Source organism: Nothobranchius furzeri, chromosome 5 (assembly GCF_043380555.1).
Source record: "Nothobranchius furzeri strain GRZ-AD chromosome 5, NfurGRZ-RIMD1, whole genome shotgun sequence".
Taxonomy (NCBI): Eukaryota; Metazoa; Chordata; class Actinopteri; order Cyprinodontiformes; family Nothobranchiidae; genus Nothobranchius; species Nothobranchius furzeri.
The window spans coordinates 56,722,064-56,747,922 of NC_091745.1; the positions used below are offsets into that span (position 1 = coordinate 56,722,064).

General features: G+C 45.9%; 1 protein-coding gene across 2 annotated transcripts; it reads right to left on the bottom strand.

The window, feature by feature from the left end:
- Window positions 1-472: 472 nt before the first annotated feature.
- Window positions 473-8,714, bottom strand: LOC107378952 (zinc fingers and homeoboxes protein 1). 2 transcript variants are annotated; one of them, XM_070550936.1, is made up of 7 exons: window positions 8,630-8,714; window positions 4,434-5,166; window positions 4,136-4,339; window positions 3,821-4,036; window positions 3,546-3,710; window positions 1,795-3,003; window positions 473-1,427 (listed from the first exon to the last, which is right to left on the bottom strand). In XM_070550936.1, the coding sequence occupies exons 2-7, from the start codon at window positions 5,067-5,069 to the stop codon at window positions 1,137-1,139; spliced, it is 2,721 nt and encodes a 906-aa protein (XP_070407037.1). In that variant the 5' UTR covers window positions 5,070-5,166; window positions 8,630-8,714; the 3' UTR covers window positions 473-1,136. The 2 variants fall into 2 exon arrangements, with proteins under 2 accessions (XP_070407037.1, XP_015804953.3); XM_015949467.3 differs by lacking the exon at window positions 8,630-8,714 and adding an exon at window positions 7,927-8,157.
- Window positions 8,715-25,859: the final 17,145 nt, after the last annotated feature.

Genomic DNA, 25,859 nt, shown 5'->3' on the forward strand with positions numbered 1-25,859 from the left:
TTCCAATAATAATAAATACAGAAGAAATAAAGTCTGGTCCAGGTGCAGGACAGGCTTCATTTCAGTTCCTGAAACAGCCTTTTTGACCATTTTCTTGTCATTTCAACTTTAATCCTGACATCTGCACTTTTTCTCTCTGACTAATCCAAATACCTATAAAAAAGAAACTGGCTTGAATGTTTTAATGGTAACATCTGACAACAAATGAGATTATCTGGTGTCTGGCAGCATGCTAAGGCATAAAGTTTGCAGCGATTGGTCAGGATGGCATGTCCAAGCTGCATGATCTATATTATTAATGTCCCAGTTTTAGGGTCGGGGTCGTTTTAAAACACAGAACATCAAACTGAGACAAGCTCGTAAAAGCAGAATCGGTAAGTCGTGACAAACTTAAAGGTTGAATATGGAACAATTTAGTGAAAAGCTATATTTTGTTTAATAACACCTCCACGGGACGTTTAGAGGTGTAGAATGAAGGTGCATTATTTCCTTTAAAAGCTATATTGGGAAGATGAGCCCAGAAGGTGTTGCTATACTTCTCAGAAGAGGAGCGAGCATAAAAGACCTAAAACCAGAGTGAGTTTAGGTGAAGCCTACCACAGATGGACCCAGATAAAACATTTCACATGTCGGCAGCAAACCTGGTATGCCGACGGCTGGAAACCTTGTTCTGTTGTTGCAACTACAACCTCCACACACTAGATGTCACTGTGGTGTTCCATACTCTACCTTCGATTTAACTAAACTCCCAGACTCATTTTCATCATTCTTTCTGAGGTTTAAACAGCATTTTAGCAACAGTTTTCAACCACATAAATCTGCTGTTTGTAATAAAGGGTTGAGAATGTCCTTAGGAAGGGTCTATGAAGGATGTGCAGTGATCAGGGGGACTATTCCATCCACAGCGTAGCAGCTGCTCCTGAAGCAGGAGAAAGCTTTGACTTGTGTTTAAAACAAACTAACAGTAAGAATAAGGTGAGCTCGAGCTGATGGTCTGTGTTATTGTTTAAAATTAGTTTGCAGAAAAGAGAGATAGGAACAGCTCGTGCAAATCAGTGAACCGCCCCCATTAGAAACCCTAGTTTGGCTAACTGGTTTAACTGGTTTTCGGCACCAGCACCAGAGCAGCATCTCCTCTAGTCTTCAGAAACGGACAAACTCTTCCTGACACTACGGGACGGCTCCCAAACCTCGCTGTCATCTGTTTCATCATCTTCCTCCTCCTCCTCCTCCTCATCTTCATCTTCATCATCTTCATCTCTCCTCCTTTGGCCAGTCTTTTCCTCGGTGACCTCTGACCCCTCTCCTCTCGTCTCCTCATCCTCCTTTCCTGCGTTGTCCCGGTCCGTTCTCCCTACGGCCGGCTCCAGGAAGGGGTCTGACCCCATGTCCAAGCGTCGCTGCACCTCGGCAAACCACTCCCTCACCTAAAGACACACGGAGACACGGCTGAGAGGGCGGAGTTAACCAAATCATACCTGTTGAGCTCTAACGAGACGTGTCTTTAAGGCTAAAAGTAACTTGTGAACATCAAAGCAGCAATCCAGAGTCTTACTCTGAGCGCCACTCAGCATTAACCAACAGTGTTAGACATCCGCTTACGTACAGATGTCAGTCATAGAGCGTGCACGAGTTTGCAGATGTATCTGCGCTAGGCAACGCCTCCTTTTTTCTAACAGGAAGTGTGGGTGAAGTACGACTCCGCCCGGCGTGGGACTCACCCTTTAAGCATCACTAAACTAAAGTGCATGCCAGAGTTAGGGTGAAACTCCAGACCTGTGCGGTGCTCTTTACCTGTTCGTAGCTCTTGTTGGTCTTGGTGACGAGCTCGTCCAGATCTTGCTCGTTGAGAAAGTGGTGTTTCAGGAAGTACTCCTTCAGGATTTCCCTCCCAGTCTTGAATTTCTTTGAGGGCACAGATCTGTTGACATCAGCGCTGGTGGAGGACGACGACAACCTCTTTGGCTGCTTCTTGGTTCTGGAGCACCCCCACCCTCGGTTCCGACCACGTCTTTTCCGACCTCCCGTTTTACCGCCCCCTCCGTTTGGTCCTTCCATGCTGCTGCTTTGGTACTGAAAGAACCACTTCAGGTTTCCGTTTTTCCAGGAGTACCGAGAGTCCCCGAACCAGCTGACGACGTAATGCCGAGGGAGGCCGGTTTCTTCTACCAGCTGGTCGTACTCCTCCGGCGTGGGCCACTGGGTCCGCACAAAGGCACTTTTCAGGATGTGGAGCTGCTCCGGTGACTTTTTACTTTTTTCTCTGATGTCTTTCCTGCTGCTGCTGGACGGCTGCTTACTGCGGCCGCTAGGAGGAGTTTGACTACCCTTTCTAGAGGAGGAGGCTGATAGAGGAGATGGGCTTTTTCCTTCAACGTCTTCTCCCTCTCCTGCTTTTACACCATCTGTCTCCATTTTCCCCCCTTCTGAAGATTCCGGGGAGGACGTGCGGACAGCTGGAACTTTCCTCCTCTCGGTGAACCAGGCATCAATCTCCCTTCTTGTCAGTTTGGTTTCTGTCCTCAGACGACTCAGTTCCTCATCCGATGGACTGTTGCTCTTCTCAAAGCTCTCCTCCAGCACCACCAGCTGCTCGGGAGTCTTCTCCTTGAACTTCTGCAGAGTGAAATCTGGGAACGGGTTCCACGTTTTGGCCCGAGGCTCCTTCTCCTTCACAGGAGAGACGTGCGGAGGAAGGGGAGAGGCGGGGGTCTCGTCACTTGAGTCAATGATGATGGGGACACTGCTGGAGCTGCTGCCTCTGCCTCCTCCGTCGTGGAAAACGATCATATGGCTGTTCTTGGAGTTGCGCTGGTTGTAGCGGGTGTCGCTGAACCACTTTTTGATCTCACCCTTCGTCAAGTTGGTGAGTTTCATCAAGCGGGCGATCTCTCCATCAGTAACAAAGTGGTTCTTCAGGTAGCTGGCCTTCAACTCAGCTAGCTGCTCTTTGGATTTCTTAGGCCGCATGCTGAACGTGTCAGCACTGAGGGCTGAGCTCTCCTAGCGAGAGAGACGTTACAAATCAGTCAGGTCAGGTGTTCCTGCATCGCTGTTTAACACACTCAATAACCAACTGAGATTAACTGAGCTCAGATTAAATCTGCTAAAAGGCCTTTGGGTTTGTGTTTAAAACAGGAAGGCGATCATTTTCAGCTGACTGAGCTCTAGAAAGATGAAGCTAAATCAGGTCATGGTGTTCAAATATTTCAAACTGAAGAAATAAAAGTTTAATACCCATCTCACATGGGGTTTAAACTTAATAAAAACTTTGTCAGCTCTACTTTTTTTAATTCATTTTTAAAGCTTCAAATGAATTTAACATGAGGAAATGAGACGTCCGTAGCCCCGCCCCTCACACCACATCAGCACCAAAAGTTTGTAATGTATAAAACGATCTAAAACAAATTCAGTCAGAACAACAAATAAAATAAACTTTAGATTGTCTTCTGTTTTTTTTTTTTATCTTTTTTCTAATAACCAAACATGCTCCTGATTTAGCTCCATGTAGAAATCGGACAGCCAGATTTAAGTGGTGTCCCAACCTGTGGAGACAGAGAGGGAGGCTGGACTGTGGTAGCCCGTTTTAGCTCACTGTTTGTCGGAGTGGGCTGACAGGAAACTCTGCTGGAGCTCTGAGACTGACTGGGCAACCCTGCCACAGTCAAGGTGATGGGACTGGTGACGGGAAGAGTTCCCCCGGGACCGACCTGCAGACAGACAACTGTAATAATGAAGTTCTGTTCACATGAATAAAGGCTGGAGACACGGCACCGTGGGAGTCAAGGCCGCACGTCTCTGATGCACCACAACAACCCACCTGTGTGAACACAAGGCCAGGCTGGCCCACTATCTGGCAGGTCTGCAGGATGGACTGCAGCCCGTTAGCAGCAGCTGACAGCTGGTGCGCGGGAATGACAGTGATGGTCTGAGGCACCGTGTGCACAGTTCCATTAAACTGTTTCCTCCTGGCCTCCTCCACCTCCTCTGGAGTCCAGCTGACTCCGTGCTTCAGCCGCTGGGCAGAGAACCACACCTGAGCAGGAAACAGTCACATCTTTACTTAACCAGGAAGATCCCACTGAGATTTAAAAAAAACCTCTTTTTGAGGAGAGACCAGGCCAAGGTTTTTTACCTTGATCTGCTCCTCTGTGAACTGCGTCTGAGCTGCCAGGCTGCTGATCTCTGTTATGGAGGGGTACGGGAACTTTCTGTACGTGCTGCTGAGGAGGGGGTTGGTGTCCATAGCTGCGCTGTAGGAGGGGATGCTGCTGAGGGGAATCAGTAACTGAGGCTGAGCCGCTGCTGTACTCTGCTGGGCCTGGAAGGCTGAGAGCACCTGGAATAACAGGAGGAAGGGAAGTACAGAAACTTTTCCAGTCACATTTTTATTGTGTGATTCTAAACTGCAGTAAGTGACGGAGGCCCTGTACCTGCGCCAGGCCTGCAGGCAGAGCTGTGGGATTCAGGATGGAGGATTTTCTCTGCTGCTCTGCTCCGACTACAAAACCTCCTTCCCCAAACTTCATGGAGTCATGCAGCAACATCTCAACAGGCGTCATCGGTCCCAGTGGAGCTTCGATGGGCTCCTGCTCTCCACCCAGCTCACCCTCGCTTGCTCCTAAACCCTCGTCTGCTGATTTCAGGGACACAGCGATTCTCTTGGGTTCAGATTTGGTCTTCATCCTCATGATGGGAGTCTTGCTGAGGGAGATGGCAGATGCCGCAGCGGGATCGGCTCCACCCTCCTCCAGTGGATCGCTCTGGGTTTCCTGGTTCGGCTGATGGCTGCCTGGGTCCTCGGGTGGATCTGTCGCTGTACACTTCAGCATGGAGCTGGTGGCTTGGCTGTCTTCACCAGCTGAGGCACAAGCTTCTGGTGGAGCGAGGACGACTACAACAGGCTCCTCTTGAGTCACCACTACCTTAGTTCCCTCCTTCACCTTCGTCTCCTCTTCCCCTGCCTCTCCATCTTCTGTCCTCTCGGCGTTGTCCTCTACAACTTCCTGCTGCACCGCCTCTGAAGCCGGAACCATACAAGGCGTGGTGGATTTACGGCGGCTCGACATTTTCTCTAGAACAAAATTTAAGGTGGAAGAACTGTGGCGGCGCTGTGGGCCTTCACATAGTTCGGTTCTTCTGCAGGATTCTTACTGTCGTGTTTGACTGGTGGAAGAATTATAAACCGATAAAATACACCACACATCAAACACACAGCCAACAGTGACAACAGCAAAACAAACTACTTCACGTGTGACTTTAGATGAATCTACTCAACTCGTCTCATGATCAGTTTTGTTCCAAACAGAAAGAGGATTATAAGTGGTTACAGTTTAGAGCAGCCATGTCCAAAGAAGTATAAATGTTTTAAATAAACTTTAATAAACATTTTTGAACTTTTATAAATCAATAAAACCACATTTCCGTCTCATAGAAACATGTTAGAACCAATAAACATGAGATCCTCTTAAGGCTTAGGAATAAAGGTTGTATGCTTGAAATGTTTGGTTTTCATAGCCGGCCCGTAGTTAAAGTCAGTTGTTCGTATATAAATATAAAAAATGCTTTAAAGCCAGTCTTTATGTCCGATATCTAGAACTTTTCCCGCCTTATTTGTGTGCTAAAATGTCACTAACATTATCAGCTGATGAACACAATCAGTTTTTGAAGACTGAACAAATTTGTAAAACAAATTAGCTTAAAATGTTTTTTCATGCCTGTTATGGAAAAAAAAACTAAACAAAAAAAAAAGATAGTATAGTAATTCTCTCACATTTGTCCAAAAACCTCCAATAACATGTTTCAGACCAAAAGTAACTATTGGACCATTCGGTTGTCGTATCACCGAACCACATTTCCGCGTTTACCTGGGTCCTCCATCATGACGCACTTCATGAAAATTTTATCAAATAAATCAATTAACTGACCAAGTGTTAAATTATCCAGAACTGGTGTGTGTGTGTGTATATATATATATATATATATATATATATACACACACACACATATGCACTCACCTAAAGAATTATTAGGAATACCTGTTCAACTTCTCCTTAATGATATTATCTAATCAACCAATCACAAGGCAGTTGCTTCAGTGCATTTAGGGGTGTGGTCCTGGTCAAGACAATCTCCTGAACTCAAAACTGAATGTCAGAATGAGAAAGAAAGGTGATTTAAGCTATTTTGAGCGTGGCATGGTTGTTGGTGCCAGACAGGCCGATCTGAGTATTTCACAATCTGCTCAGTTACTGGGATTTTCAACCACAACCATTTCTAGGGTTAACCAAGAATGGTGTGAAAAGGGAAAAACATCCAGTATGCAGCAGTCCTGTAGGCAAAAATGCCTTGTTGATGCTAGAGGTCAGAGGAGAATGGGCCGACGGATTCAAGCTGATAGAAGAGCAACTTTGACTGAAATAACCACTCGTTACAACCGAGGAATGCAGCAAAGCATTTGTGAAGCCACAACACGCGCAACCTTGAGGCAGATGGGCTACAACAGCAGAAGACCCCACCGGGTGCCACTCATCTCCACTATAAATAGGTGTATATATATATATATTATTATTATTATTATTATTATTATTATTCATTTTAAAGCATTTATTAAGCAGGTTGAAGACAGTTGATGCCAATATATCTGTCTACCCCTGGAAAGGATAACGCTATATTTAACATAATTAAACACATCAGATCAAGCACCCTTTAAGTTTGCACTTACATAATTTCTTACTTCAGTATTTGAGATGGAGCTTGATTATATAACTAGATTTAGTCCAGTGTCGTTTATAGGTACTGTGGTGTTTCTACACACTGATCAGAGGTTTGTAACAGTGATCGGAAGATTTCTGTTCCAGGGACGTATGAAAGTGTTTCTTCCTTCACACAGCACAGCGTGTTTCAGGTGATAAACAGCTTTACGCCTCGTGGTTTTATGCAATAAAGCAACAGAAAAAAACAAGCACATCTATTCATCCACTGAGCGCCGATCAGGACAGTTACTAACCATGAAAGTTTGAGATAGGTGTCCTGATCGCCCATTCTATAATGAATTTGAGCAAGCAGCACACAAACCTTTAGTCAGTAGGTCTGGTCCATATGCATGAATAAAATCAAGAAGCAAAAAATATCTGCTTTAGTAGATTTTTTTAGTGTAAGTTTATAGTCAACGCTTCAAAGTACTTTTGTTCCTTAGTGGATCTGAATCAGCTGTTTGACATAATAAGATCTTGAGGTTTCGTAAAATAATAAATGAAAATGCTCATGCTTCTCAAAAAATAACAGCCAATGGGTATTATCAGCCCACGGCCACTAGGGGCCCACCAGCACTGATGAGTCACACTAAAGCTGTTCTAATTCATTGAAGGTGATCATGTATAAAACTCTAGTTTTTAGCATTTTCATTAGTGCCACACAGGTACTACATGGTACTATAATATTACAGGATCCTTTACTATAATACATTGTTTTTTATTTATTTAAATTTCACACTTTAGAAATGTTCCAGCTACAGCAAAGCTAAAAAATAACCACCAAATTGTGTGCAAATAACCATGTGATGTCACGTTTATAAAATAATACCTGCATGAACGTCAGCAGGATGTTTGCGATCAGCGGCTTTAGAAGGTGGAAACTGTGATGTGCCTTGCTCTGCCTAACCTTTAGCTCATCTGTCCGACACAACTAATTTCCCTTTCTCCACACTGAGGCTGATCACAGGGCCATCTTTACCAGGTATTTTATCAGCACCACCTTTAAGCGTGTCTGACCTGTCCACGCTGCTCTGCTGTGGTCTGGTCGTGTGAATAAACACAAACATAAAGGTGGAGGTATGTGAGCCTTCAGCCATTTTGTTATTAAAGCTACAATAACACAGATGTGTGACTCAGCTAGCCAGCATTAGCCGGGCCAGCCAGCACTTACTGGAACTAGAGATCCGGTCCTGGTGTCAGCGGGACCGCCTCCAGGCTCGGATCCGTCGGTGTTGCTGTTTCCCCGGGCTCACCATCCAGCCTCTGCGTTGGTTGTGTTCGCAGGTTACCTAAACCCAGCGGGGGGGAGCGGACAGACAGACCGGTCTAACGGCTACCGCTGTCGGTGACGGATGCTGGGAGTGGGAACATCGGGCAAGATCCTCCCAGCTGCTCACAACATGTTTCTGGTATTTGCCGTTCGCTCTGGGGCCCTCGATGTTCTCCCGTTTTCTGACCTAAATCTCAGCTATTTTTAATGGCTGATTTTTTTAATGATCAAACAGCGTCATCACTCAATGTTATACGTCTTGACGTCATTCCTCAGCGACTTTCTCAAAACGCTGAAAATGCGATCAACCTAAATGTTTTTAACTGCGTTAGAGCCCCAGCGCGCTTTTCTGGAGGAGTTTTATTCCCACGCATCCAGACGGAGCCTAAATGTTCCACCTGTCAACACAAAGTACGGTAAACAGGTCCGTTTCCGACCTGGCTCTGTGCCAGGGTGTCCCTAAATGACCTGTTAGGAACACGAGAAGCTACCTGAGGACACGGAGCTGCAGTTCGCGTAGCTCGTTTGAGCTCATTTAAGAATAATTTCTGTGATTCTGAAACTAAAGTTATTTGCATGAGTTTTAAATACACCTAAAACTCACCAACAGCAACACCAAACTCGGAACCATCATGTGATTTCAGATAGGCGTGTCCAAAGTGCGACCCGGGGGCCACCCTCATCCTCAAATGCATTTCAAGGGCAGTTTTGTCTCACCTGTAGGTCGCTGATGAACACAGAAACCCATTTTTATGTTACAGGAAATAAAAGTTGTTTTTAAAATGTGAACAGTTAAGTCTAATCCAAACAATACATACATACACACACACATTATAAATATATATATATATATATATATATATATATATATATATATATATATATATATATATATATATATATATATATATATATATATATATGTCTTCTATCATTCAGCTTTTTTATTTGATGTAATTTTCTAGAACAATGCTGGTGAAGGTTCTCCGTTATCCAGGTCACCGTAATCCAAAGGAGCTCGAATGAAGGCAACTGGACGTCTTTGGTTTCTTGAAGACGTTTTTCACTTTTCAGTTAGAACAGACAAAGCTCCTCGGATGAGAAGTGCAACGTCTTCAAGCAACCAAAGAAGCCACCTTCAATCGAACGCCTTTGGATTAAATGGAACCACAAACCCTAACTGACACACATCCTTTGTCTTGTAGCCAATAATGACCTCAAATGTATTTTTATGTCCAAATAAATAAATAGACCATCAGCCTTCTTTATTATGCATCTGTTGGGGCAGCATCTAGAGCTGGGATGAAGAGATTAGATAAACTTGTCAAGGACACTTCTGTCCAAGGACGTTCCCTTGATCTGGTGCAAGAGACCTCTAGCAAAAGTAGCATCACTGGATGATGTATCCAAACCTAAATGAAGCTGTTGAGCAGGAGAGCTCCTTCAGAGGAAGACTGCTGCATCCAGAAGGATGAAAGAACATTATCACAGGTCCTTCCTTCCAGAAGCTTTTAGTCATTCTACAGAACCTATCAACATCACTCCACTTCTCCTCCAGCTTCACTGGCTGCCGGTCAACTTCAGGGTTCATTTCAAGATCCTGGTTCCTGGTCTTTAGGGCCTTACAAGGACAAGCACCGTCATACACTGGTGATCTTCTCAGTCCCTACACCCCAGTAGGTCCGTGATGTGATGTCCAGTGGTCAAAGCCTACTGATTGTGCAGTGCACCAGGCTAAAGACCAAATGTGACTTTGGAGCTCTCTCCCTGAGCCTGAGATCAGTGATCTTCAAAAAGCAGCTGCAATCTCACCTGTTCAGGCTTTGGTGTGACCTTCATCATCACCCTCTCCTTATTCTGCCCTTTCTACCTATTCTACCTTTCCCAGGATCCAGATTTCCCTCTTTCCTACTTATTTTCTCTTTCCCTTTGCTAACATTTTTTATTCACAATTTTTTCTTAATTTTAATCATATATAAAATACATATATATATATATATATATATTGTTATATAACTCCGGGTCAGGGGAGAAGTCCTACCTCAAGTGGAGGAGTTTAAGTATCTTGGGGTCTTGTTCATGAGTGAGGGTAGGAGGGATCGGGAGATCGACAGGCGGATTGGTTCGGCGTCTGCAGTGATGCGAACGCTGAGCCGATCTGTCGTGGTGAAGAGGGAGCTGAGCCAGAAAGCCAGGCTCTCGATTTACCGGTCGATCTACGTCCCAATCCTCACCTATGGTCATGAGCTTTGGGTAATCGCGGATACAAGCGGCCGAAATGAGTTTCCTCCGTAGGGTGGCCGGGCTCAGCCTTAGAGATAGGGTGAGGAGCTCGGACATTCGGGAGGGACTCGGAGTAGAACCGCTGCTCCTCCGGATCGAGAGGAGTCAGATGAGGTGGTTTGGGCATCTGGTCAGGATGCCTCCTGGATGCCTCCCTGGCGAGCTGTTTCGGGCATGTCCTGCCGGCAGGAGACCCCCGGGTCGACCCAGGACACGTTGGAGAGGTTACATCTCCAATCTGGTCCGGGAACGCCTTGGGGTCCTGCCGGAGGAGCTGGTGGAGAAGGCCGGGGAGAGGACGGTCTGGAGCTCCGTAGTTGGGATGCTGCCCCCGCGACCCGAATAAGTGGAGGAAGACGACGACGACGTGATAGCGTGGACTAGAAGCCAGGTGATGGTTTATGTATTTAAATTATTTATTTATTTTATTTATTTATTTAACTCATGTTTTTCAGGAGGATAAACTGCTTGAGATGTAACATCTCGTTTTCGAGCAGGTCCTCCTACAACACAACCAATAACAAATAAGGTGGCAGAGTTAGAAAGTTATAACAGACTTAAAAAAAAAGAAGAAGGAAAGTAAATAATAGTAAAATTAACGATATGTATAAATATATATGTACACACGTAAATATAAACACATAAGCATGGATACATAGATACCCACACATGTACATACGTACATTCATACCTATATACAAAATTAAATTAAATAAAACTGCTGTGAGGCAAACAAAGAGAAATAAGGGCAAGAAATTACATTGTAAATAAACCTAAAGTGAAGTAATATCCCAACTGAATACAAAGTTTGGCAACGAAATACAGCATGTTAGCCAGTGAATGCACAAAATCATTATAGTAAAGATTAAACAAAGCAACCACAGCTTGGCTTTACATAAGCATAAACAGTGCGGGAAAATTGACGAATTGTTGAGATGGATCTTAATTCAGTGGGTAATTTATTCCAGTCCTGAGGAGCTTTAACACAAAAGGCGAGTCTACCCACCTCCTTTTTAAAACGAGGAACAACAAATGATGGAAGAGTAGTTAAGCGGGTGGAATACAAGGAATCAATGGGAACCAAAAGTGTTTTTAGATAAAGTGGAAAATCAAAATAAATACACTTAAACATAAATATCAACCAATGAAATTGTTGTCTAGCTTTTAAAGGAAGCCAACCAAGAAGATCATACTTATAACAATGATGAGTGTTGAACACCTCAAAATGAAACGACACAAACTGTTATAGACGACATCAAGAGACAGCAGGCTAGAAACTGTTGAGTTTTGGTATAAAATATCAGAATAATCAATGATCGGCAACAGAAGCTGAGTGACGATAAGCTTTCGTACAATAGGTTCGAAGCAATTTATTGAGTTATAAAGGATACGTAAACACCGTGTGACCTTAAGACATGTTGTGTGAATGTGAAATTTAAAAGACAGCTCTGGCTCCAGCCAAACTCCTAAATATTTCATTTTAACAGACGGTTGAACCGGGGAGGAATCCAAAAAATAAAGATTAAGAGTCCTGTCACTGTCAGATAGATTACTACATCTATGAAACAGCATGGAGTACGTCTTAGATTTATTTAAAAGAAGTTTGTTCTGAGCTAGCCAGAGCTGCACTTCGTCAAAATTAGGCTGAATAGCTTCTTGTAATTCGGATTTACTCGACTTAGAACAGTATAAGACTGTGTCATCTGCATATAACTGAACAGAACAGGATCTGCAGCACCGTGGTAAATCATTAATAAAAATTGAAAATAATAATGGGCCAAGTGAAGAGCCTTGGGGAACACCTCTGATGACTCCTCGCGTGTTTGATTCAGAACCATTAAAGGAAACAAATTGAGAACGATGATGATGAAAAGAACTAAACCACAGTAGAGACGGCCTTGACAGACCAAAAGCATATAATTTATCTAAAAGTAGATAGTGATTGACGAGGTCAAAGGTTCAGCGTCTGCAGTGATGTGAACGCTGAGCCGATCTGATGATCAGGCTGCTGTAAAATGTAATCTCCATCCACATCCAGACAGAATTATCCTCTATTCTGTCTCTATTTTCTCTGCTCTTGTCTGGGCTGACGTAGCTGATGGTGCGGTACCCTTATGAAAGAGTCCTACGGGTTGAGAGGTACACATAAGAAGTGCAGGTAGAGTTAGAAAAATCTGCAGGGCCACAAACACATTAGGGAAGATGGACTGTAGACTATTTTTTAGCCCGAAAACGATCCTGGTTCTATTCATATTACATTATTCATGTGGACTCTGCTGGGATTATTTAGAGCTGAGAGGCGCAGAGCTCTGATCGTTGATGCGCTCCCGACAGATGCATCCTGAGAACGGCCACAGTAACATTCTCAAAGTGTCGCCACCTCAAAAACAAATTTAACACGCCATCGTTTATGTCGGTTCATGTCCTTTTATGTTTTCTGTCTTTTATTTGTGCCTGATGTGTTTTGCTGCTGCGGAACGGAGTGCATCACCTGTTTCGTTCTCCGGTGACTTCACCTCACCGGTGCGCACTCCACTATTTTTACGGTCGGTAGATCTTTTTTAACTGCAGTTCAAAGGTAACTCATAAGGTGAATATATATGAAGCCAGGTAGCAGTTTTTCTTTAGGACTGACAGGAGATGCAGGAAGATAATAAACAGACAGGACAGAATCAATAGTCAAATAAAAACAAGTTCGTTTTTGTACCTGTTGGTTGCAACAAACATACACCATTGTAATGGAATCAAAGTGATGTAACTATCTAAAGTTGTATTTTAATACACTGTTAGTAGTTCACTTTTTATAAACAGAAGAATAGGCTGTTTTTATCACCAGGGAGTTTAATTAAACACTCTGTATTGACTTTGAGACAAGAAAAGAGAGAGAGATGGGATCGTTTGAGAATCTTTAATTTCTGAATTATAAATTCTAAACAATCTACCAGGACTACTCTGTGATGGATGAGAATGGATTCGGATGTTGTGTTGGTGCGTGTGTGTGAGTGTGTGTGTCTGGTTCAGATTCTCTAGGATGACGTAATCGAATCTGGTCGTCTTTGTTATGACTAGATATCACGAGGCTTATAAAGTGATGACATGAGCCGCTATTTTGCCGTGTACGTACCCAGTGGGGTCTCCCAAGTAGATCAGGAATTGCCAGGTCTGGAAACCTCGGATGTACGGTGGAGCTGTCGGTGCAGCGATCACAACGTTTCAAAGCCCGTCTGGAGGGTCGACCCGGTACCGTTCAGCGGCGTCAGCAGGTGCTCTTATTTTGAAAAGACGTCGTCTGGTTGTTAAACGACGAAAATCTCCCGTTTCACAGTTCTTAGTTTAAAGAAAACGCATCCGGCCAGGCTGCGCTTGTCTTTAGGATGATGGTGAATAGAACTGAAGTCAAAATGGAACTGACTTAAAATGGCGTTGCCTTGTTTTATATCTCTGAATTGTTGATAAGTTTCAGTAAAGTAGATTGGACACTTGAAGTCAACACCAGATTCTCCTGCGGCAGCCGAAAGCTCTGATTGGTTGGAACAATGTGTCATGCGTTTCTATGGAGATGAGGATCAGTATGTCTGCACCGTAGTCCTGGTTTCATTAAACATAATTCATGACATATTTATTTCACAGATCATTCACTTGATTATTGTTGATCAACATCTGTTTTGCTTAATAATTTTAATCACAAATAAAGTACTTTGATTAAGTAAAGCTTCTTCTTCTCCTTCGGACTCTTCTGATGGAATGTAAACAGTCTGAGGAACAACCCGACCTTGGTTTTTCTACACGGTGTTATTGTGCCCAGGGGCCAGCTGTATGGAGTTGAAAACCATGAACTTCATAACCTTACATATCCCCCCTTTTCAAGGTCAATGTGGTCCTTCAAGAGACCACTTGGTCGTTGAACAAACCCAAGTTATGAAGAATCTCGACAACAGAACCGGATGCGATCCCAAGGGAACAGCCGTCTGTGGTGAGGCACGAACCCCACGCTGGAGAACAGTCTCGCACACTCCTCAGGAAGAACTCAAGTCAGCAGGTTATTAATTATTCCCCATGGAAGTCATAAACGAAGCAACAGCAACGTCATATCCTCACGGGCAATAAAGCAAAGCAGGAGCAAATCTTGAACGTATCCACTAACAGGTATTCCAATTAAAATTCGATTGTTGTATCTGCAGGCAGGGAAATATTCCAAATGAAAATTGAACGTTGAAAGAGTACTTATCGTAATCCACAAAAAGGGAAGAGCAGGTGACAGTAATCCCAACGAATGAGGTGTCCCAGCAGCCATGCCGGAACCACAGTCGTCCAAGGCCAACGAGCCGGAGCACCACCCAGGAGTAGTCGATGCAGATGACGAGTCACGGATCCACCCCCAGGACGCAGGATCCTCACAAGTTCAGCAGAAGAGAGAGAGCACAGTGTAGGCACTTCAATGTAGACACGACAAAAGTGCATTTCATGTCATCAAAGAAATAAAAAAATAATAAAAACCTAACTCTATGAGTGCCTTTTGCACTATGTGTTAGTGTTACGGCTGGAGCCTTTTTGTGTTGTGATTTCATTTTTTTGTGCATTTTATGTTGCATCTGAGGAGCCTGCCTGCAGACTATGTTGGCTCACCCTTGCTCCTCCCTGCACCAGCTGAGCTGGGTTTTCATCAGCCGCAAATTGTTTAAAGGACCAGCTGGAGCTCCTCACCAATGGGGACAATAGTGCAGAGCTGCCTTTCCTCTGGTCTGTTGTCTCCCACTTAGAACTCCGATATTGTGCTCTTACTGTTTGAACCTGTTTTGGTAAAAGTGGATTTAGATCAGTGGTGGTTAAAAGAATAATAGTCATCTTTTCTGAATTAAGAGAAAGTAAATAAAACCTTTGTTAATTTTCCTTTGTGTCACGCGTCCTCCATGTTACCCCAGGCCCCCTAGACACCTGGTTGTAACATATGGGGGCTCGTCCGCGATCATTAAGTACCCTTAAACTGAGGTTGGATGCGTGATCATTTGTGTGTCTCAGTGTTTTACCAGTTATGGCTACTTTTGATTTAGCGCAGTTTGTGGAGGCCCCATCCCGTGGACTGATTGGTGCCTGTCGCAAGCGGGATCTGCTGGACGTGGCGGATCACTTTGGATTTCAGGTGGACAGCTCAATGTTAAAGGTGGAGCTGCAGGAGGTGGTAATCAGTGGCTTGGAGGACTTGGGCCTGCTTACTCGGCAACAGGCTGCCTCGCCTGCGGAGGCCCGTGTACATGCTGAACCTCCCCTGGCGACCCCGCCCCCTGTCAGCCCTGCAGCACCTGATGACAGAGACAGGCTGGTTACAGCTGCTGGAGACGTGGACCCGGCTGACTCTGATGAGGACGTGACTCCAGCCGAATTCAGGCTGAGGATTGAGCAACTCCGTTTGGACGCTGAGGACAGAGCCCAGCGCAGACAGCTGGAGTTTGAGATGAGAAAGCTGGAACTGGAAGCTGATACAAAATTGCGGCTCCGCAAACTTGAACTTGAACACGAGGCTGTGAAGGCTGTGAAAGAGGCATCTCCGGTGAGTTCCCCACCGCAAGACTCTTTTAATATCAGTAACTGCATGGCGTTGATGCCTGTTTTCAGGGAATCTGAGGTTGACTGCTACTTCTCTGCGTTTGAACGCATCGCAACGGCGCTTAATTGGCCGCGGGATGTGTGGCCTCTTCTGCTGCAGTGCAGATTCACAGGTAAAGCCTCCGAGGTTGTAGCCGCTCTCTCTGTCTCGGATAGCAATAATTATGACACCGTTAAAACTGCAGTTTTACAGGCATATGAGTTGGTGCCAGAAGCCTATCGCCAGAAATTCAGACTTTCCAGGAAAAACTCTGCACAGACACACATAGAGTTTGCTCGAGTAAAAACGGTTCTATTCGATAAATGGTGTAATTCCTCCAAGGTAAAAGACTTTGCTACTTTGCGTGAGCTCCTGCTCCTTGAGGAATTTAAACGCTGCATCCCTGATAAAGTGGTTCAGTATGTAAACGAGCAGAAGGTGACGTCATTGTCGGCTGCAGCGCAGCTCGCGGATGAGTTTGTGTTAACTCACAGGGTGAACTTTGATCCCAACAGAAGACCCTCACCTGGGCCGCCTGCTGAGTCAGACATAACGAATGTCGTTCCTGAACCTGCTCTGTGTTTTTATTGTCACAAGCCTGGTCATGTCATAAAGGACTGTCCCATTCTCCAGGCCAAGAATGTAAGACAAGAACAGCCTGACAATGTTGAGGTTTTTACCTGTTCAGCCCATGTTACTGTTGGGGAACGGGATGTGGGATCCTGTTTTAAGCCATTTGTATTTTCTGGATTTGTTTCATTGTCGGCTGATGATAGGCCTGTACCGATAAAAATCCTGAGGGACACTGGGGCATCTCATTCTCTCATTCTGAGTTCGGCATTACCCTTTTCTGGAAGAAGTGCTTGTGGTTTTAAAGTAGTTGTTAAAGGGATTGCGCCCCCGTCCTTTCAGAGGCCTGTCCATCGTGTGTTTTTAACATCTGATCTCGTCACAGGATATTTTAACATTGCTGTCTGTCGCTCCCTACCAGTGGATGGCGTCGTTCTCCTGTTGGGAAATGACATCGCCGGGGACTTGGTGGTTCCACCTGCCTGGTCAAATCCTCAAGCTAAGGGAGTAGAAAACATGTCAGTTTCTACTCCTAATGGTCTCATTGCAGGAAACAAAAACACAGGCTCCTGTGAAATGGACAGACGTGCTGCTGAGCCTGAGCCGCCCGTGTTTGATGCTGGGTTTTGTGGACCAGCCAAAATAAAGAGGAAAAATAAAAAGAAACCATTATGATTTATCCGTGAGTAGTGTACAGAGACCTTCGCTTTACAAATTCCGTGCTTTGGCCACTTATTAAGTAAGATGACAAGCAGCAAAGGCCCAGAAAAGATTTTGGTTTTGCCCAACCTGGAGAATGAGATGTAGCAGTGTTTGTTGTTTTGTTTTTTGTACCCAAAGGTGTAGACCTTAGGCTTTATGGGGGGAAGTGTTACGGCTGGAGCCTTTTTGTGTTGTGATTTCATTTTTTTGTGCATTTTATGTTGCATCTGAGGAGCCTGCCTGCAGACTATGTTGGCTCACCCTTGCTCCTCCCTGCACCAGCTGAGCTGGGTTTTCATCAGCCGCAAATTGTTTAAAGGACCAGCTGGAGCTCCTCACCAATGGGGACAATAGTGCAGAGCTGCCTTTCCTCTGGTCTGTTGTCTCCCACTTAGAACTCCGATATTGTGCTCTTACTGTTTGAACCTGTTTTGGTAAAAGTGGATTTAGATCAGTGGTGGTTAAAAGAATAATAGTCATCTTTTCTGAATTAAGAGAAAGTAAATAAAACCTTTGTTAATTTTCCTTTGTGTCACGCGTCCTCCATGTTACCCCAGGCCCCCTAGACACCTGGTTGTAACAGTTAGTTTTAAGTGTAATTACCCATTAAGCGAAGAAATGGATGCAACCCTGACTGTGTAAGATGCAAAAAGGGATGATGCGAGAAGCAGAAAAATGAAAGAAACCCTAACTGGTATCAGTGAATCCTCACTGTAAATACTTGTGTCAGGACAGGGGCAAAATTGGTTGTAGCCCCGCAGGATAAATCAAAGAATTGATGATCACAAACATAATTTTCACTGTTAAAATCAACTGGTCAAAGGTACTATAAAAAACAGAAATGTAAATCAGCACTAAAATGTAAATCAGTGGTTAGTAATCATGTTCATGTTAATGTACCCCTAAGGAATTGTGATTAGTAAAGATAAAAAAAAATAAAAAATTTTGGACAACAGTACTATGTGACCTAACCCACTCACTGTTACCTGACTCCAGGAGCCCACAGCACGTCCGTCTCAACACACCTTAAGTCTGCACGTGACGTATAACAGGAAAGACAACCATGTACACTCACAAACAACAAATTTGTGTAATCAGAGATAGAAATCTGTGGAACCAACGGGACGTATTTATCACCCCCCTTTTGAAGTCGGTGGATTGTTGTTGGTATCGGCCAAATCTGTGGGACCCTTGTGCAGTTTGATATGGTCCCTGTGTACCCATTTGTAGACGGGCGCCTTGTTTTTGTTGGCGATCTTGATCTGATACACGACCGGAGAGATCTTATCTGTAATCAGGTATGGACCCGACCATCTGGGCAAAAGTTTCTTAGCCAGCTTCCCCGAGGTCGCATTGTTGTTACCCGTTTTGGGAGCGAAAATGTAGTACCAGGCCTGGTCACCTACATCGAGTTCGGAATGTGAGGCTTTCTTATCGTGATACGTTTTTCTGCCTTCAGCTGACTTTCCCAGAGATGCCTGTGCGAACGAGAATGCTGCAAGCAGGTGATTTCTCAGGTCCTGCAAGTATTGGCTGCTCGTACACGCCGGGGCTGTGTCGGACTGAACCTGTCGTTGATACAGCAGGTGAAGCGGTAGGGTCATCTGTCTGCCCGTCATCATTTCAAACGGGGAGACACCTGTAGACTCGTGAGGGGTAGCGCGTATGGCCATGAGGACCAACGGAAGTTTTACATCCCAATCTCGGTGGTTAGCTTTCACGTATTTTTTCAACATGCTAATAACCGTGCGGTTCACCCTTTCGACCTGTCCAGAAGACTGGGGCCGGTGGCTAATGTGGAACTTAGCCTTGACACCCAACAGTTCCCAAAGATGTTTCATCACGTCAGAGGTGAAATGGGTACCCCTGTCCGAGTCGACCCTCGTGGGCAAACCGAAGCGGGCAAAAACGTGATTCAGCAAGAGGATCGCTGTAGTCTTAGCCGTGTCATCAGGTGCTGGCAAACATTCAACCCATTTGGTGAATGCGCAGGTGACAGTCAGTATGTACTTACTCCCTCTGGTGGATTTGGTCAGAGGCCCCACCCAATCGAATTGCAAGTCCGACCACGGAGTGGTCGGCCCTTTTTCTTGTAGGGGAGCTCTGTGCGTAGGGTTGGACGGCTGAAACTGACAACAAACCAAGCAACGCTCGACGTGGTCCGAGATATCACGACGCATCCCCGGCCAATAAGCAACCTGGCACAGGGCACCGAACGTGGCCTTGACGCCTTTGTGACCGGCGGATGGAGAGTCATGAGCCTGCGAGATCATGTCCCTCCTCAGCGGTTTTGGAGTAACAAGGACAGGCGGCGAAGGTGGCTTGGCGGCGTGCATCAGCAGCCCTTCGACGACCCTCAGCGTGGACCGCACACGAAAGAGAGAGCGAAGCTCTGGAACGGAATCAAGCTCGACGGAAGTCGGTAGCTGGGTTTTAGGATCAGAAATGTACTTGATCATCCTGCTGATAGCAGGGTCCCGGGATTGAAGACTGACAAGATCGGTATCCGAATAGGCAGGTTGAACGGCCACTGCACCTTTGGGTGGTTCCGAGTCGGACGCTTTAGCAGCCCGAGCTCGAGTAACTACACACACCTGGTTTTCATCAGGGAAAGACCACACATGTCCCTCAAGCCACCCGGGTTCGAAAACCCACAGGGGACCATCGGTTGCGCCCTGTTTGGCCAAAGAGTCTGCAAGATCGTTCAACTCCTTTTCAGGACCGGGTGCGCGAGAGTGACCTTTGACTTTACGCCAGTAAATGTGCATGTCAAGTGTAGTCACCAGTAGGGCTGCAACAACGAATCGATAAATTCGATGAAAATCGATTACTAAAAGCGTTGGCAACGAATTGCGTCATCGATTCGTTGTGTCGCACAACTCTTCCAAAAGCGCCCCCCCCCCCCCTTCCCGCCCGCCGTTGCGCGCAGACCAGAGCAAGTCAGATCAGCGCGAGGGAGAGCCGCAGATCAGCGCGAGCGAGGGAGAGCCGCAGATCAGCGTGAGGGAGAGCCGCAGATCAGCGCGAGGGAGAGCCGGCAGATCAGCGCGAGGGAGAGCCGCAGATCAGCGCGAGGGAGAGCCGGCAGATCAGCGCGAGGGAGAGCCGCAGATCAGCGCGAGGGAGAGCCGCAGATCAGCGCGAGGGAGAGCCGGCAGACTTGCTGCTGCGAACCGGTTCCGCATTGTTGCGCTGCGATCCAGGCAGCTGCTTCCAGCGCATGGTCCATTCTCAAAGTGGCGCAACCAAAAAACTATAATTAGCACACGATCGTTCATGTCTGCACATGTTCTCTATTTTCTGTCTTATTTGTGCCTGAAGCGCGCTACTGCGGAGCTCATCACCTGTGCTGCGGTGATTTCACCTCACGCAGCATCAAAAACGCGCTCTGCGCTTTGCGGTTAGGAGATCTTTGATCTGCTCAAAAGTAACTGATGAGGTGAAAAAGTAAGAATCCAGGCAGCAGATTTTCTGGAGAGTTTAGAGGAGATGCAGGAAGATGAGAGACAGACAGGACAGGAAAATATAGTTGAATAAAAACAAGAAAACAAAACAAAGTGTTGAAAAGTAAAATGTAGGTAGATTTATCTCCATTACACGTTTTTACCAGTAAAAACAATAAGTTATACACATGTCATATTTATACATCTGATACAATTCAGATCACCTTCAACACTGTCACACACCCAGGGCCGTTTCAAGACATTTTGGGGGCCAAGGCAAAATGACCCCCCCTCCCCCCCCCCCATAGCTGGGCTCCCCAGAAGCCTCTGTGTAATTCATGCCCTCTCCAGGAGTATTAGTTATACAGTGTTTATAAAAGCTCCTCAGACATTACTGACATGTTCTAATATTATCAGATGAAAAACTAAATTATCAGACATGCTGTCTCATCTGCTGCTTTTCTAAACTTGCTAAAAGTAGCTAAACCATTTGAAAGCCACTATTTGTGGATTCTCTGAAAGTTTCCATGGAGTGTGGGACAACTTATTTTTTCATTGATCCTATCGTCTAATCTCCCATCTGAAACAAGCATCCTTAATAATCTGTGCACAGGAAGCGTACCAATGCTGTAGTAAAACAAAAGGTATAATAATTTATTATTAATAAAACCTTGTTGCAGCACTAAAGCATAAAAATGAGATTTTGCATTAAATATGCAAAATATTTACATATGAATTGTTTTAGAGCCCTTTTATTGGCAGAATCTGATATTAATTTAGTTCTTACAAAAAATGGGTCCCAACATGGATTGTGTGGCGTTGCCATAGTGTGACATCATAGGCACAGATCCCCTGTCCTCTTGTTTGGAAATGGAAATATGATCACCCTATATTAAACAAACTGTCCACCCGGGCTTTTGCGCTGCACAGAGACGCTTCGCTGCCTATGTGAACGTCAGTTGAGAGTCAGTCTCATGCAGACTGACCAATGAAGAGAGGGCCTCAAGTTAAGACCCTCTCCTCATTGGTCAGTCCACACGAGGTGGGTCAAAGGTTACTCTGGGCGGGTTACGTGTTGTCAGGTATTCAAGTATCGAGTATATTTACTGCATATTACAGTAAAATATTCTGTATGTGACCATATTATGGTGATCCTCGGGTCGTGATGATGGAGCCCTTGAATATTGTTGCCCAGGGTACAACAAAGTCTTAATCTGGCCCTGGTTCCGCCGTCACATTCCCGCAGAAACTGGTTGATCACACCGGGGCCAGACTACTATTATGTGGTTTTACAACCACAATGTCCTCGGAAGCAAAAACGCTTTTAAAAGGGAGGGAGGAGTCCTAACTGTTGCTGCAGGCGTGTTGTGTGAGAGTGCAGTTATATACTGGTTAATATATTTTTGGGTTCAGTTGCTTTCATGTGGCCTAATGTGAGTCTATTTGGGATCATTGGAATGATCAGCAGCATTTCTTGATGTGACTTTATGGCAGTTACCCAGGGCATCATCACAAGGAGGATGGCATTAATTTACTTTTGTTTTATTTGGTATTTTTCAGTCATTTTTGGAAATAGTGATCAATTATGAATAATTCACAGCCAATGTTTAATTACATTTAAAATAAATGTCAACAGATGAGATCAAACAAAACAGATGAGAATTGCCCTTAAGCTGTTTAACTTGGACCAAGCATTTTAGGTCACAGATAGATGTAGCTTAGGGTCTCTGTCTATACACCTTATAAGACAATTTAGGTGATGACATGTTGTTTTTCTGCTATTGAACTGTTTTCTAATAATGTTGTGTTAAATAAAGTGAAGGAAGGAGAGAAATAACGTTTCCCTAGCAGTTTTTAAAAATTTCCCCATGTAATCCGATTAATCGTGTCGAGACCCCATCCGATTAATCGATTATCCAAATAATCTTTTGTTGCAGCCCTAGTCACCAGAATGTCACACGCCCTGAAGAGGGCCTGATTTTTGACGGGCTTCCGGCTAGCGGACTGGAACCCGTTACTCTTCCACGTTGGTAGATGACACAAGAAACTGAGACGCGCATAGTCCGAGTCAGTGCAAACCACCAGTTCACGGAAGCCATGGTCCCTAGCGCTACGTAGCGCTATCATGATCCCCGCTACTTCAGCATACTGTGAGGTCTTCTCACCCAGAGAGTAACATCGGGACTCCCTGTGGTCACCGTCTACCCAGACGACACCCACGCCCGCACTAGGCGCAGAACCGTGCCGAAAAGCACTGCCATCCACGTATACGGTCGGTAAACCCGCACAGTACGACTGGTCGTAGTAGTGGTGGTTGCGGTTTAGAAGAGCCTGAGGGGGCCTGGCTGGCGGGACTGACGCGATGGCGTCGTCCGAGCAATGTTGGCACGCAGCCAAACCCATGCCAAGAGGGCTACGTCGGTTCTGGGCGTAGCGCACCTCGATGTCGAAACTTTGAAGAGCCAGCAGCCACGAAGCAATTCGTGAATTGGTCACCACACCATCCCTGATGCGCTGACTGTTAAGGAAGTCACCGGCTGGTGTTGTGTCTCAATGATGATTTTCTGTCCGCCAATGTAGTTCGCAAAGTACTTAACTGCCCACATGGTGGAAAGCAAAGCCTTTTCACAGTCCGAGTATTTCAACTCAGGTCCAGTCAAGAGCTTACTAGCATAGGCCACGACACGCCTGTCGCAGTCATGAATCTGGTAGAGACCAGCACTCAAACAGTGAGCTGAGAAACCAACCTCCAGATGGAACTCCTTGTCACAGTCGGGGAGCGCCAAGCACGGAGCCGAGCACATGGCGGCCTTCAGGTCATCCATGGCCTGCTGGTGCCGCTCCGCCCACTCGAACGCCACATCCTTCTTCAACAGATTAGTCAGAGGTCGTGCCAACTCAGCGTAATGTTCCACGAACTGACGCGAGTAGTTGCAGACCCCCAAGAAGCTGCGAAGTTCGGAGACGTTCGTCGGAGGTGTGATGGTGGCAACACCCTGAATCCTGCCAAGCTGAGGCTGCACTCCCTGTGGTCCCACAAGGAGGCCAACGTACTGAACTTGCGACCTGCACCACTGTCCCTTGGCGAGAGAGATCTTAGCACCCGCCGCCGCGAGCTGACCCATGACATGGTCCAGCTCGGCCAGGTGGTCATCCAACGTACGTCGACGAATAAGAATGTCGTCGACATAGATGAGCGTCCCACGCTCTCGAGCATCGGGGCAGGCCTTGTTCAAGAAGATGTTGAACTCAGCTGGCGAGTTGGAATAACCAAAAGGACACCAGGTGAAGGTGTACTGCCGGTTGGCAAAGGAGAAAGCAAGTTTGTGTTGGTCCGATTCGTGGACGGGAATCGTCCAGAATCCAGACGCAATGTCAAGGGTGGAAAAGTACTTAGCATCTTTCACTTTCGGAAGCTCCTGCTCCAGGCGTGCCATAGGCCACCTAGACAAGGGGACCTGTTTGTTGAGTTGCCGGTAGTCAATGGTAAGTCGCCACTTACCATTAGGCTTCAGTACCGGCCACAACGGAGCCGAGTAGGTGCTGTTGCAGGGTCGAATGACCCCGTTAGCCAAGAGGCTGTCAATGATTTCCTGGACCGGTTCTATGGACACCAGGGGAATCTTGTATTGCCGCACAAAGGACGGCGGTGCATCTGGCCTGGTAGGAATCCGGACTTCATGGATAGTGGTCAGACCACAGTCCAAGGAGTCAAGTGAAAGAAAATCCTGGTACTTTAGCAAAAGTTGTCTTAGCTGGTCTCGCTCGACATTGTTGGTGAGAGCATCTGCTTGGTCTATGACCTTCTCAATCTGTAACAGAAGTTCCGGGGGTCTACCCGGTGGCTTCGAGAGTGGTGGGGAGGTTGAAATCGCGTCCCCCCGCGAAAGACATGCCACCGAAGGGCGTCCGCCTGTGTCAGGCCACGGTTTGTACGGCTTTGGCTTCCGCACACGTGCAAACAGTTGTCCGGACGCACCGCTGATTCTAGCGTCAAGGCGTTGGAGACAGTCCAACCCTAAGAGCATGGGCATCGGCATCTCCTCGGTGATGTACACGAGGTGTTTAAAGGACATGCCTCCTATCGAGATGTTGACCTCAGTCGTCGCAGCCGCGGGCGAGGGAGCGCCATAGAACTCGTCAAAATCCTTTGGGCCCGAAATGAGTGTGGGGGGTGAGATGTCCTCCCCCTTTGTTCGCACATGCTGCTGTAAAGAGCTCCGCTGATGAGCGAGATGTCCGCTCCTGTGTCTAATAATGCGACACAGCGATGTCTCTGATTTACAGTGACCTCCACTGCGGGCCTATTAGATCCCTTTCTCACGACCAGAGGTGCAAGCAAAATTTTCTCAGTGACGGCGGTGGTAGTAGTGGTACTGCGGTCGGCATCTGCGGGTTAATCGCCTAACATCGCCACGGATGGAACGACCGGTGAGGTGTCGTCGCTTTCCTTAGAGGTGTTGTTGTTTTCCTGTGAATCAGAACCTGTGAAAACATCAACCTGCAGCATTTCAGTCTCATTTTGTGGCTTCTCAGGCAAACCCGGAGCTGCTGCCCGTGTCGCATGAGAATCACGCATGAATTGTTTGACGTCCTCGCCGTCTTTCTGAAGAGCGCAAATCATGTTCTTCATAACCTTACACCATTGAAGGTAATTAGAAGTGAGGAACAGAAAATTAAATGATTCTTTCCATGTTTAGAGCAGCAGGAACTCTGAGAGGCTGCAGGTGCATCAGTGAGTTTGCGGCCGCTGCACAGGGGGAGAGGGCTGAAGCAGGAACAGTAAATATGCAAAAACTACCGTTGTTAAAAGAAATGTCTGTTAACTTAGAAAATGTGGGCAAAATTTTAATTACTTGTTTACATTTTTCTCCAACGTTAAGACTGCTGCGTGCTGCACACACAAAAAAAAGACTGCTGCTTGTGGGCCCCCTTGTGGCTGTGGGCCCCTGGGCCTGTGCCCAGTTTGCCCATTTTATAATCCGGCCTTGATCTAGATTCAAACATTTCAGCGCAAAAAAGTGAAGGAAGAGCTACTTTTGAACTTAATCCCCCCAGAGTCACACCGTACAGTTCCTGACAAAAGTCATGTCGCTTGTCTACAAATAGACCTAAAATGCCGCTAAAAATAATTCTAATGCAGATTTAGATGGGTCATTTTATTCCAAACAGCTTTTGTAATAATGTTTCAATGCAAAACGAATCTAACAAAAAGTGTTCTAATATTCACAGCTTGGTAAAGCCCATTGAGT